This window comes from Nipponia nippon, unplaced genomic scaffold, assembly GCF_047370975.1.
Source record: "Nipponia nippon isolate SJK-2023a ecotype South Korea unplaced genomic scaffold, ASM4737097v1 scaffold_6, whole genome shotgun sequence".
In the NCBI taxonomy this organism is placed as follows: Eukaryota; Metazoa; Chordata; class Aves; order Pelecaniformes; family Threskiornithidae; genus Nipponia; species Nipponia nippon.
In genome coordinates, this window is record NW_028262380.1 from 228,871 (window position 1) to 243,219 (window position 14,349).

General features: G+C 67.2%; 1 protein-coding gene across 1 annotated transcript in view; it reads right to left on the reverse strand.

Annotated features, from left to right (window-relative positions):
• The window catches only part of LOC104014139 (dedicator of cytokinesis protein 2), an 82,331-nt gene that overhangs the window by 3,213 nt on the left and 64,769 nt on the right, over positions 1-14,349 (reverse strand). Inside the window, exons 29-48 of the mRNA XM_087738097.1 lie at positions 10,775-10,873; positions 10,385-10,479; positions 9,692-9,770; positions 9,449-9,549; positions 9,167-9,225; positions 8,131-8,279; positions 6,642-6,727; positions 5,801-5,957; positions 5,433-5,473; positions 5,098-5,188; positions 4,899-5,018; positions 4,265-4,354; positions 4,015-4,119; positions 2,919-3,060; positions 2,659-2,740; positions 2,475-2,559; positions 2,132-2,218; positions 648-824; positions 441-524; positions 181-318 (exon numbers count right to left, since the gene is read on the reverse strand). Of these exons, the coding sequence (XP_087594223.1) occupies positions 181-318; positions 441-524; positions 648-824; positions 2,132-2,218; positions 2,475-2,559; positions 2,659-2,740; positions 2,919-3,060; positions 4,015-4,119; positions 4,265-4,354; positions 4,899-5,018; positions 5,098-5,188; positions 5,433-5,473; positions 5,801-5,957; positions 6,642-6,727; positions 8,131-8,279; positions 9,167-9,225; positions 9,449-9,549; positions 9,692-9,770; positions 10,385-10,479; positions 10,775-10,873 (2,067 nt within the window). The remainder of the gene's footprint in view (positions 1-180; positions 319-440; positions 525-647; positions 825-2,131; positions 2,219-2,474; positions 2,560-2,658; positions 2,741-2,918; positions 3,061-4,014; positions 4,120-4,264; positions 4,355-4,898; positions 5,019-5,097; positions 5,189-5,432; positions 5,474-5,800; positions 5,958-6,641; positions 6,728-8,130; positions 8,280-9,166; positions 9,226-9,448; positions 9,550-9,691; positions 9,771-10,384; positions 10,480-10,774; positions 10,874-14,349) is intronic.

Below are 14,349 nucleotides of genomic sequence, written 5' to 3' on the forward strand. Positions count from 1 at the left end.
ACCCAGGGCAGGCAGGGACCCCAAGGTCCCCCATAGACAGTGCCCCTCACCCTGTTGCTGCTGCAGCTGCGGCCCCATCCAGGTGTTCCCTGCTGCCCCAAACCTGCCTTGGCTTGTCCAGCATCACCCCGCGCGCGCCACGTGCCACCGGTGCGCTGTGCTCACCGCCCTGGCACTCACCATCTCCCGCACCCCATACTGGCTCTCCACCTTGGCCCGCAGCTGCACGAAGCACTGCTCCATGCGCTCGTGGAAGGGCCGCAGGTCCTCCGTCACCTTCCGCCCGTGGATCCGGATACCCTCTGCCAGCAGCGGGGTCTGCGGGAGAACGGGGATGGGTCTGCCTGGGCTGGTGGGGCTCCCCAGGACAGGGACGCTGGCACTTGGTGTGCCGGGGCAGCCGTCCCCTCCGGACGCCAGAGGGATGCTGTGGGCCGTACCTGCCAGGCGATCAGGTCCTTCAGCTTCTCGATGTTCCCCTCATCCTCAGGGTGCTCCTGCAGGTAGGACTCCTGGAAAAAGGCCTGCAACAACCCCCTCTCAGTCCCGCTGACAGGCTGGCTCGGCTCAGTGCAGGCAGGGGATGGCGCAAAGTGGTGCCAGTGCCTGCGGTCACCAGCCCCGGCACAGCACCCACATGTCCTCACCGTCTCGTACTTGGCGAAGCCACCCATCACAGCAGGGTCCACGATGCCGTTGAGCAGCATGGAGAGTGGGTTGATGGGCAGGCTGGGGTCATTCTGGTGTCGGTTGATCTCGCTCGTAATTTTCTCATTCGTTTTCATCATGGTCTCGATGGCATTTTCCAGGGGGGAGATGATGGTCTGTGCCCAGGGAGGGAGGGAGGGAGGGAGGGAAGGTCAGCAGCCGGCTGACCCAGCGACCTGCCCATCCTGGTGCAGGCTGGCAGGGTGGTCGCTCCCCGGTCCTACAGGAGAGAGGCCCCAGGGTTGCGCATCTCACCCCGCGAAGCCCCTTGGGCCCCTGGCACTGGCTGCCTGGAGCTGAGCCGAGGCACACGGGGGAAGCACTGGAAGTGCCGGTCCCTGGCTCCGAGCACAGGCTGCCGGCAGGGTTAGCCCTGCCGGCAAGAGGCTGCAGGCCAGGTGGCAGATGCGTGGCAGTGGCAGCTCAGCAGTGAGCTTATGGGACACCTGGGTAACGTCGTCGTGCACAGCCTGAGCACTGCTGCACACGCGTGTGTAGCAGCACTCGTGCAGCCGTACAGTTGCCCTGCAGCACAACTGTCGCGCAACAGCCCTGCTGGTGCATTTCAGATCCTCCTTGCTGCAGCACCTGAAACTTTGGCCAAGCACGTCCCTCTGACAGAGGCGTAAAACCACGTGCGGAGCTGTTGTCAGCAGTGCCAGAAGTAGCAGTGGTCTGCTGAAACTCCTCCAGGGCCTCTGCTGCTCCCTGCACGCGGTCTCCTGCTTCCCACGGAGGAGATGTGCACTCCGGTGGGTGAGCCACACAAACCAGTCCCTGTCACCGGGTCGATGCTACCGGCACCAGCTGACGGAGGCTCTCCGTGCCCTGAGTGCTGGGGGGGGGGTCTCTGTGCCCAGTGTCAGTGGAGAAACCCTTCCCTGCGGCTTGGGGACGTGGTCTGGGACAGCGTTCCCATGTGGCACCGGCCCGAGATCAGCCCTGGAGCCAGGGCAACGGGGGCCAAGGCGATGCCAAAGGGGGGTTCGCCCCCACTGCTGGGCAGGGGCGGTAGCTGGGCTCTGTGCTTGCGGAGGGAAGGGGGCCGTGCTCGCGCCCTGCTCTGCAGGCGGAGGGTGGGTGCGCGTGGGAGCTGGGTCTGCTCTGCCACAGGCGCTGCGCTGGACTGCGCACTCGAGGGGGCACAGGGGCACAGGAGCGAGCTGTGGGGTCTGGGGGCTCGAGCGCTGGGTGGCCTGGCCTGGGTTTGCACCGAGAGCAGAGACTGCCGGGGCATGGGACAGGGGCAGGGGCTCGGCCGGGGCACCAGGCGGGATGTGCTCCCCGCACCCCGGCTTCAGCCACTTGAGCTTGGGAAGCCTGGAAGGGCTGGGGGCAGTGCGCCCACCTGGACCTGGGGTTTGTGGTGCTACTCAGGGAAGGGATGGCCTGGGAGGGCCCCGCACCCCCCCACCCTCCTCACCGTGGTGGTGGAGGTCACTGCGAACCAGCGCAGGATGCCGGGCAGGGGGTAGGCTGTTACGAAGGTCGTCCGCTCGATCCACATGTTCTGTGAGGAGGGCAGCAGTCATCCTGCCGCCCTCCTCCCCATCACCCTGGGACACCCCTGGCTGCCCTGTGGGGCGGGGGGCTCCCACCTCCCCTTCCCATGGGCATGGGATCACCACCTTCCCCACCCCAGGACTGGGGGACCCCCTGTCTCTCCTGCATCCCCCTTCCTCTGGACACCTGGCTCCTCAAAGGGCCCCCCCAGCTCTCCCCGTCCCTCCCAGCCAGGGCTCCCAGCAGCCCCCGCCAGCACTCACTGCAAATTCATTGTCTGGATCCTTTGGGCCTTTCTTGAAGGGCCGCGAGTAGCTGAACATCTGGACGTGGTTGGCTTTGTAGAAACTGCAGGGGAGAGAAGGGGCAGAGCGTGAGAGGTCCCCCGTCGCGTCCCCTCCCATGCGGAGCAGAGCGGGTGCACCCTGTCCGCGCCGGGGCACTCACTTGGTGATCTGCTCCGGGATGCTCCGGTCCTTGAACCGGACCTTGGCTTCCTCCACTGGCTGTACGGTGAAACACTGGATATCTGCGGGAGTGAAGGAGCCACGGGCACGCACCATGGGGGCTGTGGGGGAGAGGGGCCCCAGGGCCCGGATGGGGAGAGCCCCAGGGGTGCGGGGGGAGGCGCTGCGGGACCCGCGCAGGGGGTGATGGCACAGGGAACCGGCCGCCCTCCCAGCCCCGTCCCCACACTCGGAGGATACACTGGCCCGGGGAGCCGGTGATGTCCTGGCCGGGTGGAGACGTGCTCTTCAGCTTCTCAGCGTTGGGGAAGGGGCTCAGCAGCCGCATCTCAAAGTCCTCCCGGCGCTCGTACTCCTTTCCCCGGTAAATGAAGACCTTGTTCTGTGTGGGAGGAAGATGGCAGCCTGTCCCAGCACGCTGTGGAGCGGGGCCGGGGAGCCCTCGGCCCCATGCTCTGGCTGCAGCGAGACCTGGTGCATTAGGGGTGCAGGTGCCGACAAGGCTGGGCCCTTGGCTGAGTGGGAGACCCCCCTCTCAAAACAAATAATTCCCCAAACCCAGCAACCGGAGGAAAAAGGAATTAAAGTGTGGGCTGGCTCGGGCAGAGAAGGCTCTGGAGAGAAGGTCTCTGGCTGGGCACGCAGCGACCAGGGTCTGCGGTCAGTGGATACAGAAACCGCCCAGGAGACTGCGAGGAGCCCTTGAAAGCCACCATGACCTCTGTGAAAATGATGCCACTCTCGCTGTGGCCGTAACAGTGGGGTAGGAAAATAAGGGCTAACACTTTGGATGGAAGAAGCCCACCAACCATGCCAACTTATATCTGAGTGGATTAAAAACCTAAGGAACGTAACAGGAGGGAATGGGGGTGAAACACCTTGCTCTCATCCGGAAAGATGAGCCCTGCTCTCACCGGTGGGCGCCAGGAGCCTGTTTGCCAGCACAGGGAAAGGGAGAGGCGCTGAGCAAGCCCCTGCCTACAGCACCACGCTGCAGGGACGGGGAGAGGGTCGGCGGGGAGAGGGTCGGCGGGGCTCCCGCAGTGACCCCAGAGGTACCCGAATCTGTTCATAAATAGCACAGACCCGTCTCTGCACCACAGGCAGGATACAACACACAGCTGTCCCTGCAGCCCCGATACGACCCGGCGCAGACCCGCACTGGCGACCCGGTCATCACCACCACCCCGGCGAGGAGCCCCGTCCCGTGGGAGCAGGGACACCATCAGGGCTCAGCCACCCCGCGATGGCCGCAGCCGTGAGGCTTGGCCCGGGCAGGGGCAGCGTGCCGACTGCTGGCACGGCGCTGGCCTCGGGGCAGCCGGGAGCTGCTTACCCGCAGGAAGGTGGGGAAGCCTTGCCCGTAGTAGCCCACGGCGAAGTAGTCCGGGCTGGGCCGCAGCACCTTCAGGATCTTCTCATAGAACTTGGCTTCCCGCTGCTGCAGGGAGAGAGGGGCAGGAGTGGGGATGGACCAGCGCCCTGCCGCGGGACGGGAGCCTTGCAGAGCCCCCGTCTCTCCCACAGCTCGCAGCACCCAGCCCGCTCTGCCGGCAGCCGCCCCCCCAGCCCAGCCGAGCGCTCACCAGGATGTCACTCAGCATTTCATAGTCGAAGACCTCGCTCTCATACTGCTCCGCCAGCTCCTTGCAGATGTGGATGGCCTCCTCCCACATCTGCAGAAGACAGGGTCAGGGTGGGGGCCGCCGGGTGAACTGGGGCGGGGGGCACTGGGGGCTTCCAGAAGAGACCAGCCCCATCTGTGGGGGCACCCACAGCCCTGCCCCTGAGCAAGAAGAGGAAGATTCTCCCCGTGCGGGCTGGTGGCCCAGCTGGGCACTGGTGGGCTGCAGCAGGACTCAGCTTCCCGCCGTCTCCAGCACCTGAGCCCCCTGCCCAGGCGAGCCCCTCTCCTGGGGTGCCCCAGCTACTGGTGCCCGGGCAGTGCCAGGGCTGGGGGCTGAGGCTGGGATGGGATGGGGGGAAGGACAGCCGCAGCAGCCAGGTGGCTGTGGGGTGAACCATCCAGCCTGGTCTCGCTGCGGGGCAGCTCCAGCCCCACCACAGTGGAGGGGTGGGTGGGTGGGTGGGCCAGGCTGAGGCTGGGGGCTCGGAGCAGGAGGCAGCGGTGGCCGGGGAGCCAGGTTCGCCCTGGGACAGCCCAGCTCCCGCCAGCTGGGCAGGACGAGGGGGCTGCTGGGGGCGCACGGCCGCGCTCACCTTGCCCTGGTCGAAGTAGTCAATGATCTGGTTGTAAAGAGCCTCCTTCAGCTGGCGCTGAGTGTGCAGGCTGGGGCTGTGCAAGCCCTGCATGGGGGCTGTGTTCGCCTCGTCCGACCACTGCGCAGAACCAGCGGGAGCCCGTCATGCCGAGCCCTCAGGCCCCGGCTGGGCAGCCCCCACAGCCCCTGTGCCCCACCTTGAGGAGCCGGGCGTGCAGCAGCAGGGTGTAGGCTCCCTCCGTGTAGTTCTCGTAGCTGATGTGCAGGTCCTTCAGCTTGTACAGGTACCTGGGAGCGAGGGCACCGTGTGCGGGGCACGACAGCCAGCGCAGCTGGGGGTCCGGCCCATGCTCCCCCACGGGGCAGCCTCCCCCACCAGCAGCTGGGTAGGGGCAGAGCCCCCGGTGCCCTGCCGCTCCGGCCGCTCCACCATCCCCATGCCTGGGGCCAGGGCGGTGGGGAGCTGGGGCAGCTCGGGGCCCCGGGACGCCTCACCCCAGGGTGATGCTGGTCTCCCTGGGGCTGTGCTCACCTGATGTACATGGCCTGGCGGTCGATCTCCTTGTAGAAGTTCTGGGGAAGAGCAGATGAGGCTGTTTTCAGTGAGCTCAGGAGGGGTCCCATGCCGCAGCCCCCCCACTCTTGCCGCAGCCCCCCCACTCTCCCACGCCTTGCTCTGGGTCGTGGTGCTGCTGGGACTGTCCTCGTGTGGGGACTGGGCTGCCCTCGGCAGTGGGGAGCTGCACGGTGCCTCCCAGCAAGCACCTCCCGGGGGACACTGGGTCTGGCACCATGTGCACCGCATCTCTGCTGTGCCAGGGGCACCGCAGCCCCTGGGGGGACCCAGGGGGACACGGGACTGAGCCCCAGGGGAGCTGGGGGCATGGGGCAGGTGCCCACCAGGAGGTTGACTGTGCAGCTCATGCTGTAGGTTTTGTTCTCATCATTCATAACAGCCCGGTAGTCAAGGAGCCGCTCCAGGAGGCCGGTCACCAGCTCGACAAAGTTCTCCCCAGGCTTGGCCAGCTCAGGGTGTCTCCGGCAGCAGCTGAGCAGGCTGGGGAGGAGAGGAGGTCACGGGTCTCACTGCATGCTCGGCTCTGCAACGCTCCCACCACTGCCCTGGCTCAGCTCCCTCAAGGTGCAGGGATTTGGGGGCAGGCAGGATCCCCCCACAAGGGATAAAAAGCAAATCCTGGTCTGCAGCGAGACAGAGCAAACCCCGTGCTGCCCCCCACCAGGCACATCGGGGTGGGGGAGAGACCCGACAGCTCCAGCCACCCTGCACACGGAGCTGTGGTGGGCACCACGGGGCAGGAGCAAAGCCTGGGCAGGGCAGGGGCATCACCCAGGGCAGGGACATTGCCAGGGGCAGGGGCATCGCCTGGGGCAGGGCAGGGGCAATTCCTGGGGCAGGGGCATTGCTGGGGGCAGGCAGGGGCAATTCCTGGGGCAGGGGCATTGCCGGGGGCAGGCAGGGGCAATTCCTGGGGCAGGGGCATTGCCGGGGGCAGGCAGGGGCAGGCTGGCCAGGGCAGCAGCAGTGTGCAAGGGGCACATGGTGCTGCTCGGGAGCAGCCTTCCTCCTCTCAGGTCCCGCTCCCCCGAGTGGCATGCTCTGGGTCAGAGCACAGCATGAGGAGGAGCGGGATGGCCGAGATTCAGGCGGGGCAGGAGGATGGTAGAAAGCAAAGGGTCGTGCCACAGAGAGAAGGTTGCGGGGATGTCACTGCACACTCACATGCTCTCAAAAAGCTGCTTGTACTGCTCATCTCCCCGGCCGCCCTCTACCTCACTGTCCAGCTTGCGCAGGATCTCGTCTTCAAACTGCAGAGATGTGCATGAGCACGGCCGAGGAGCCGAGGAGGTGCTGAGCTTGGCCCCAGGCTGCCGCAGCTGCAGCCCCCAGGACATGGGGCCACAGCGCCGGGACAGGAGGGGCTGCGGGAGCCGGAACCAGTTCGGGCCCCCACGCAGCCCCCAGGCTGGGCTGCTGCAGCCCTTTCCCCCGCGAGTGCCTGGCACAGAAGGGTCCCTGCCCCCCCTCCCAGGCCATACTGGTGTACTGGCCATACATACTCCCATACCACCCTGGTGCGGATGGGTCCCCACGCTGCCCCAGCACAGACAGGGCCCCATCCTGCTCTCCGGGACCCTGACTTGCTCCCCAGCCCCTGTCCCGCTCCTGCGCTGGCCTCATCGCCATCCCCCAGCAGCCTGGGCCTGGCTGACCCCGGAGGTCTCTGGGCAGTGCCCTGTGCCCCCTAAAGCCACAGCCTTCCCTGCCGGGGGTGGCAGGGCTGTGCCAGCCCAGGGTCCCCCAACTCCCAGCTGATGCTCGGCTTTCAGGTCCATGGGATTTGTGCTCCGGCTGCAGCCAATGGACCCAAAAGCCTGGGGGATCCTGCACGTGCACAGGATGGGATGGGGGGGTCTGGAGCAGATATCTGATTGATGGTACCCCTTGCCTCCACGCTGGGTCCCTCTGGGGTCTGCACATCCCAAACTCGGGGGACCTTGTCCCCCTGGGCCAGGGGCAATGCCATGGTTGGCTCCCGAGCTGCAGAGCCCCTGTGCTGCAGCAGGATGGCTTGGGGACATCCCCCGCGAAGGCCTCAGGTCCTCTGAGACCAGCCGTGCCCACACCGCTCCTCCAGCGCAGCTCTCCTGTGGCTGCAGACCCGGGTGCGAGCACGGGACTGGGGAAGGGGCTGCAGCAGCACCCACGTCATCCATGGCTCCGCGGGCAGTCCCAGCCCCTCTCCTCCCATGGGATGCCCCAACAGGGTGAAAGGCTTCCAGCTCAGAGGAGACAAATGCCGCCTAATCAAAACCTGGAAAAGCCTTTTGCATGGAGAAAACTCACAGCAACCAGGGAAGACAAATGGAAATGCAGGGGGGCTGCACAGACCTCCCCCTCCCACTGTGTTCTTGTTTCCAGACAGCGCCGGGACCGGCTGAGTGGGCGACGCCTGACCTGTCCCCGCTCGTCCCTGAGAAATCCTCTGCATCGCCCGGCGGCTCTCCCTGCTCCTCATGGCATCCCTGCCAGCTCCCCCCATCCCCTGTCCCTCATTCCTCCCTCCTGCAGCCCCACATCCCAGGATGAGAGAGAGGAGGCTGAGCATCACCTCCACCCACCCCGAAAGGGACAGGCCAGCCTGGGTGAGGAGCAGGATCCGGCCACGTTGGCCTCCTGCCACGGCCCAGCCGCAGCCCTGGGCACTCACCCGGCTGAAGCTCTTGGTCAGCTGGTACTCGCAGAGCATCATGTCGAAGAAGATGGGGATGGTGGACTTGCGCAGCTCCAGCTCCGGCACGAGCGTCATCTCCAGGATGGGGCCGACCATGCCCGGGATGAACTCGATCTTGCGGTGGCCTGGGGAGGGCAGGGAAGGCTGAGGGGGCCGGGCTCTTGCAGCCGGCATCCCGGGGCCAGCCCTGGCCTGGGGGTCCGCGGCTGCAAACAGGCAGCAACGCGCGGAAGAGGAGGGGAAGCGGTGCCAGGAGGTCTGCGCGCCCGGGGCAGGTGGCTGCAGCAGAGCTGGGCAATCCTCTGGGGCAGCCGTGCTGTGGGCAGGTAACGCTGTATGGCCAGGACAGCACGGCAAATACTCGGCTGTGGTTGTGCTGGTGTCCTGGAGGCCCTGGCACATGTGAACAACCCACGCAGGAGCCTGCGGGCACCCGTCACTGCTCCACCGCCGCACTGTGCTGCGGGCTGCCCCACACACTCCCCGCAGCTCCCGGCTCTCTGCTGGGGCGTGGGGCAGAGACCCGAGGTGCTGCGTCCTCCCCACCTGCCCGGCCCCGGGATGCTGCCGGCAGCGCGACCCGCACCGTGCAGGGGAATCAAGGCAAGGCAGGAGCCCGCAGGAGGGGAGCGGGAAGGCAGGGCTGCAGGCAGAGGCCAGCCCGGAGAGGGGAGGCTGCCTGCAGGGCGTGCGAGCTCATGACCGGACACAGCGCCTGCGGGCTCGCACACCCCTGGCCTTGCACGCCTGCAGACACGTACATCCCACAGGCTCACATATCGCACAGACTTGCACATCCCGCAGCATCCCACAGATTGCACATCCTACAGGCTCGCACGTCCCACAGGTTTGCACACCTGCAGGCTCATACAACCTGCTCATGCCTGCAGGCTCCCATGCCCCACACCAGCAACATCCCGCTCCCCGGCACCCATTTTGGGGACAGTGCTGACGAATGTCAGCCTGCAGAGACTCGCCGAGCCTCCTCACTGCTGGCCACGCTGCGGCTCACCTAGGTTGTACCACATATCCCGAATGGCAGCTCCGATCGTGGCTCTCATGTCCCCATACCTGCCAGGATGGATGTTGGTTAGCATCGCTCTGCAGCCTGGGGCACAGCATCCAGGCCAGGAGCCCAAGCACAGCCCGACCAGCTCATCCCAAAATCCCTGTCCCCACGGTGTGGCAGCAGGCGGGCACACCGTGCCTGAAGCAGAGCTGCAGAACTCAGCCCCGAGGCAATGCCGGCAGGCAGCCCGGCTGGGGGGGGCCAGCGAAGGCGAGGGTGACTCACTTGGCCAGGATGCTGTTGCGCTTGGCCTGGGAGAAGTTCTCCAGCTGCAGGGAGTCCTGGGTGAGGAAAGCCACGGCCAGGTGGAAATAGTTGTTCCAAAGCTGCAGTGAAAACACGGGGACAAATGGCAGGCCCGGTGGCACAGGGGGCTGGGGAGGCAGGCAGCACCAAGTGCCAGGCTGGATCCCCTCCCCGGCCCCCGCAGGGCACGGGCAGCCCCGGGGCCGGGCAGCGCCTGCTCACCTGCAGCTCGAAGCTGCTGTTGCTCAGGAACATCTCCGTCAAGGTGGCAGCAAACTGGTTGATGGCACGCAGGAACTCCCTGTGGGGCGAGCGGCCGCGGGGCGCTGAGCGGAGGGCAGCGGTGCCGAACGGCAGCGAGGGGAGAGCTGGGCTGGTGGCTCCCGGTGACGGAGAGGCGAGGAGCGGTGCGGGGGGCAGGCGGGGGCCCGGCCTTGCAGCGCCCTGGGGCTGGCAGCGTGCTCCTGCCCGCACCCACACCCCAGCTATCCCTTTCTGCCCGCTGCGCTGCAGCCGAGTGCTGCGCAGGTACACCGGTCCTGCACGCCCGGCATCCCCGCCGTGCGCAGATAGCCAGGGTGGGAGGGATGGGGTGTCTGGCGTCAGCTTCCCGCCGCCCCTGGGAGCCCCCAGGCACACCGACAGGCTGCAGGGAGCAGCTCTGCCACCCGGCTCCCAGATGGGGCCGGACTGTCCCAGGACAGAGCAGGAAGCATCTGGAGCTGCCCCGAGCCAGCCCAAGCACGGACCCAAGGCTGTTGGAGGGGGATCTGGAGAGGACTAAGCTGGCCTGGGGCTGCCCAGCACGGCTGTGCTGCAGTGCCTGCGTGCCCTCTTCCCAGGCCCCAGCAAGGCACCCTGGGTTCTCACATCCAGCCCCAACGTCCCCGGCCCCCCCAGCCCAGAGGTCCTCACCGGTTCTGCACCATGTTCATCACCATCCAGTCGGAGGGGTACACCATCTTGCCAATCAGGTCCTTGAAGAGGATGAAGGTCTCCATGAGGAAGTCCTGTCAGGAAGGAGATGTCAGGAGCTGGACTCGACCATGATGCCCTCCCGGGGCGATGCTGTGCTGAGCACCGGGGCTGGGAGTGACCCTCGCCACCCAACAGTGAGAGCTTCACCTCCGTGGAGCGGGGATATGGGGTGTGCCAGGGTCCAGGGCAGGCGGCACCAGTGCCGGGTGCCCAGGTGCAGGCAGGGCACTGGGACCGGTGGGATGCCCCAGTCAAGCCGTGGGGTGGAGAGGCAGGGAGGTGCCAGTGATGGAGGGCCCGGGTCTTGCTGCGTGGGGCAGCACTCACCATCAGCTCGGGCCGGGAAGGGAACGCCTTGATGTAGGAGCTGTAGTGGTCCTTGTCCATCTGGCTCAGGATGGCGGCCATGCAGGCCACATAGTGACTCTGGGGGAGAGGGGCTGGTCAGGCCCTGCCGAGGCCCCGCAGCCGGCACCGCGGCGTGTGCTGGGGCCGAGGGGGCCCCTGGTGGCCAGCACTGTGGGGCGCGCTGGGGCCGAGGGGGACCCCACGCACCCAGCCGTCTTCCTCCAGCCGGTCCGTACCCCGGAGCCCCAGCTGCCCTGGGGGCCCCTTGCCCTCTGCCTGCCCGGTACCCTCCTCCCCGGATCTCCAGACCTCTCCTCCTGCCCCGCTCAGCCCCAGCTCCCACAGCCAGCCCTTCCCCTCCCGGTCCCACGCATCCCGGTCCGAGGGTGGGACGGCTCCGACACCAGGATGCCTGTCCCTGCACGGTGAGAAAGGCCGTGCCTGATCTCCGAATTGTGCTCAGCTGCATTGCTGGTGAAACGAGAGGTGCGGGTGGCAGGGTGCAACACCCACCTGCTGCTCACCAGTGTTTCATCTCCCATTTAGCTAATCAGCACAGCATTTTCTTGACGATACTCCTAACACAGATGAGTCTGCAAGAGGCTTGCTCTTGGGACAAAGCCACAGGAAACTCCGTGGGGAACTGAGCAGCGACTGAAGCCCAAAAGCCAACGGGGTCAGGGCTCCGGGTCACTGGCCAGGGGTGCTGCTCAGTTGCCAGGATCCTCCAGAGCTCTGCTCATGCAGGCGATGGCCAGCTGCAGCACCGAGCTCAGAGAGACGCTTTAAAGCACTGCATCCCCGAAGGACGGCTGCTGCCGGACAGAAGGGACGGTCCCCTGCTAGGGCAGTTTGCAAAGAGACACCAACCACCACAGCCCACGCCCGGGTGCGTGCAAAGCAACTCCAAGCCCTCGTGCGACATTTTAGGAGCCTGCATCCCAGAGGTCGCCCGGGGGTGCAGCAGCCCCAGTCCAGCCCCCGCAGCACAGCGGCAGAATCAGTGCGTGGAAGAGCTGGCTGCTCTCAACATCAACCACCGTTGCAAGGGTGCTGTCACCCCGCACACCGCCACCAGAACCGCACACGCCGGGGAACACACAAACCAACCCAACACCCCTGGAAGCACCATGGTGTGCCGGGGACGGGCAGAGCCGTGGTGGAAAGCCTGGCACTGCTGGGCTTGACGGGGGTGGCCGCTTGGCCACGAGAGCGCCTGACGCTAACTCTTATTAAAGACCCGGTTTTGAGCGGTGTCCGGCGTAGCCCACGTGTGACGGCTCAGCCGGAAAGCTGTCCTGGGGGTGCACCCGGGGCTGGAAACTGCGGGAAAAGGGCGGCTGTTCCTGGGGTAGGAGCATCGCCTGGCAGGCTCAGGAGGAGCGAAGGCCCTGCCGTGCCCCAGTGTCACCTGCAGAGCTTTGTGGGTGGCTTCGGGTGCCAGCCCTTCCCTGGAGACTGTCATGCTGTGAGCGCTGCAAAGGCACCGCTGGGCGCTGAGCACCACTGCCTGTCCCGGTGTGCAGGAGCAGCCCCGGCGGCACCACACAAAGCCACGGGGCCACGCAGGCCCCTTCCAGCCCCGGCAGGTCAGCCGCTGCCAGAGCTTCCTCCTGGCTCATTCCACCGGCTCCGGCATTCCCTGCTCCGTGGCAAGGATGGAGCCCTCGCATCCCCAGGCCAGCTGCGTGGAGCGGCCAGTGGAGGGGGCGTTTCAGAGGCCAAAGGGGACAGCCCAGGGCCACTCAGCTGCTGCCTGCGACCGGGGCAGCCCCGGCAGTGGGGCCGGGGGAGCTCCTCGGGGGGGCTGCGGCACATGGCAGGGGGTTGCCGCGGGGAAGCACTGTGCCCCACAGCCAGCCCTGGCTGCCACCCACGGTGCAGGCAGGTTTGCAGGGAATTGTTTTGTGAGAAGCAAATGAATAAAACCCAACAGATCCCAGTCCTTTTAGCATCAAAGTGACGCTAAACAGCCTCACAGACCCGAGGCTTCCCTGCCGAAGGCTGGCGCGCGGCAGGGGCAGCAGCACCTGCACGCAGGGAGGCCGCGCAGGCACGCCGCAGGGACCCTGCAAACACCCAGGCCACGGGCTGCCTGCCGCTGCCCGCACGAGTCCGAGCAACTACAACTTGCCCGCAAAGCTGGAGGTGAGTCCCTCCTCACTGTGCAGCATGGCCTGCGCCAGGACTCAGCTAGGGAGCAGGGGATGCCCTGCCTGCAAGGGAGCAAGCACTGAGTGCTGGCAAAGTGGGGAAAATGCCACAAATCCACCTATGTTCCCTAAGCGTCCGTGTGTGCGATGCCACGGAGCCCTGCTCTCGGGAGAGACCCCACGGTGGGAGCTGGGGTCGCCTTCCCCGCAGCCACGCCGCTCACCGGGGCAGAGCAGGAGCCGCCTGAGCCCTCGCTGGGGTTCGGGGGGCCACGTCTCACGTACCAGCCAGGGGAGCACGTCACCCTCCATCGCCGCAGAGAGAAGCGCTGGGCGACCAGCACGGCCCCGTGGGGAACACGGGGCAAGGCAGGAAGGCGGCGGGAGCGAGCCAGTCTGTTCTGGGGATCTGATGAGGTTGGTTCAGTCATCTGGAAACAGCTGTTCTGGTGGCTGCTGGAATTAGATTCAGGTGTACTCCCCGCACCGCCTGCTACACCTTCTTCAAGGGAAGCTGTATTTACATTTAAATTACTTTACTGGGAGCCACACAGCCAGGCACTGCTGCACATATGGATGTGGTTTGTCCTGCGGATGGCATGCACGTGGGGAACGGGCCCGGGGGCGGCCCGGCACAGCACAGGGCCCCCAAACCCGCTGGGTGGTCACAGGCACGAACGGTCCCAGCCAGCCCCCAGCCAAGCCACAGCCCCACTGCCCAGCACCTCCCGGAGCCCCCGCACCAGCTGCTGCAGCCCCGGCACGGCCCCAGCGCGGCTGGGACCCCCAGCACCCAGCAGGGCCGCAGGCAGGACGGGCCGAGAGCCGGAGAGGAGGGTCTGTGCTCTCGGGGGGCAGACGGCACTCCTGCCCGCTGCTCCCCGGCTCGGGGGCCCGTCGCAGCCCCTGCCCGCTGCCGTGGCCCGGCTCCTGCCGCCCCGCAGCCCCGCCGGGCGCGAAGGCCGCCTTCCCGGGCGCCCCCAGCCGCGCCGCCGTGCCCCATGCCCCGGGGCGGCCCCGCGCAGCGGCTCCTGCGCCCAGCGGCGCCGCTGGACTGGGCGGGCTGGGGATCGCAGGGGGACGGGGCTGAGCCCCACCGCGTGCCCGGCCCCGGGCACCCCCCGCCACGGCACCCGCACCCCCCGGGCGGGCGCTGCCCAGGGCCTCGGCGGTCCCGGTCCCTTCCCCGGCCCCGGCCCGGCTCAGCTCTGCTCTCGCCGCCTGCCCGACACCGCGGTGCCAGCGGAGGAGCGCGAGGCCGGGGATGCGCGGCTCCGGGCGTGCAGCCATCGCGCCGCCCGGGGAGCCCGGCCCCGGCAGGACCCGGCCGAGAGCCTGCGGGTCCCGGGGCTGCGGGGCAGGGCACCCAGCGCCTTCCCCGCCCGGGCGCCGCCGACCCCG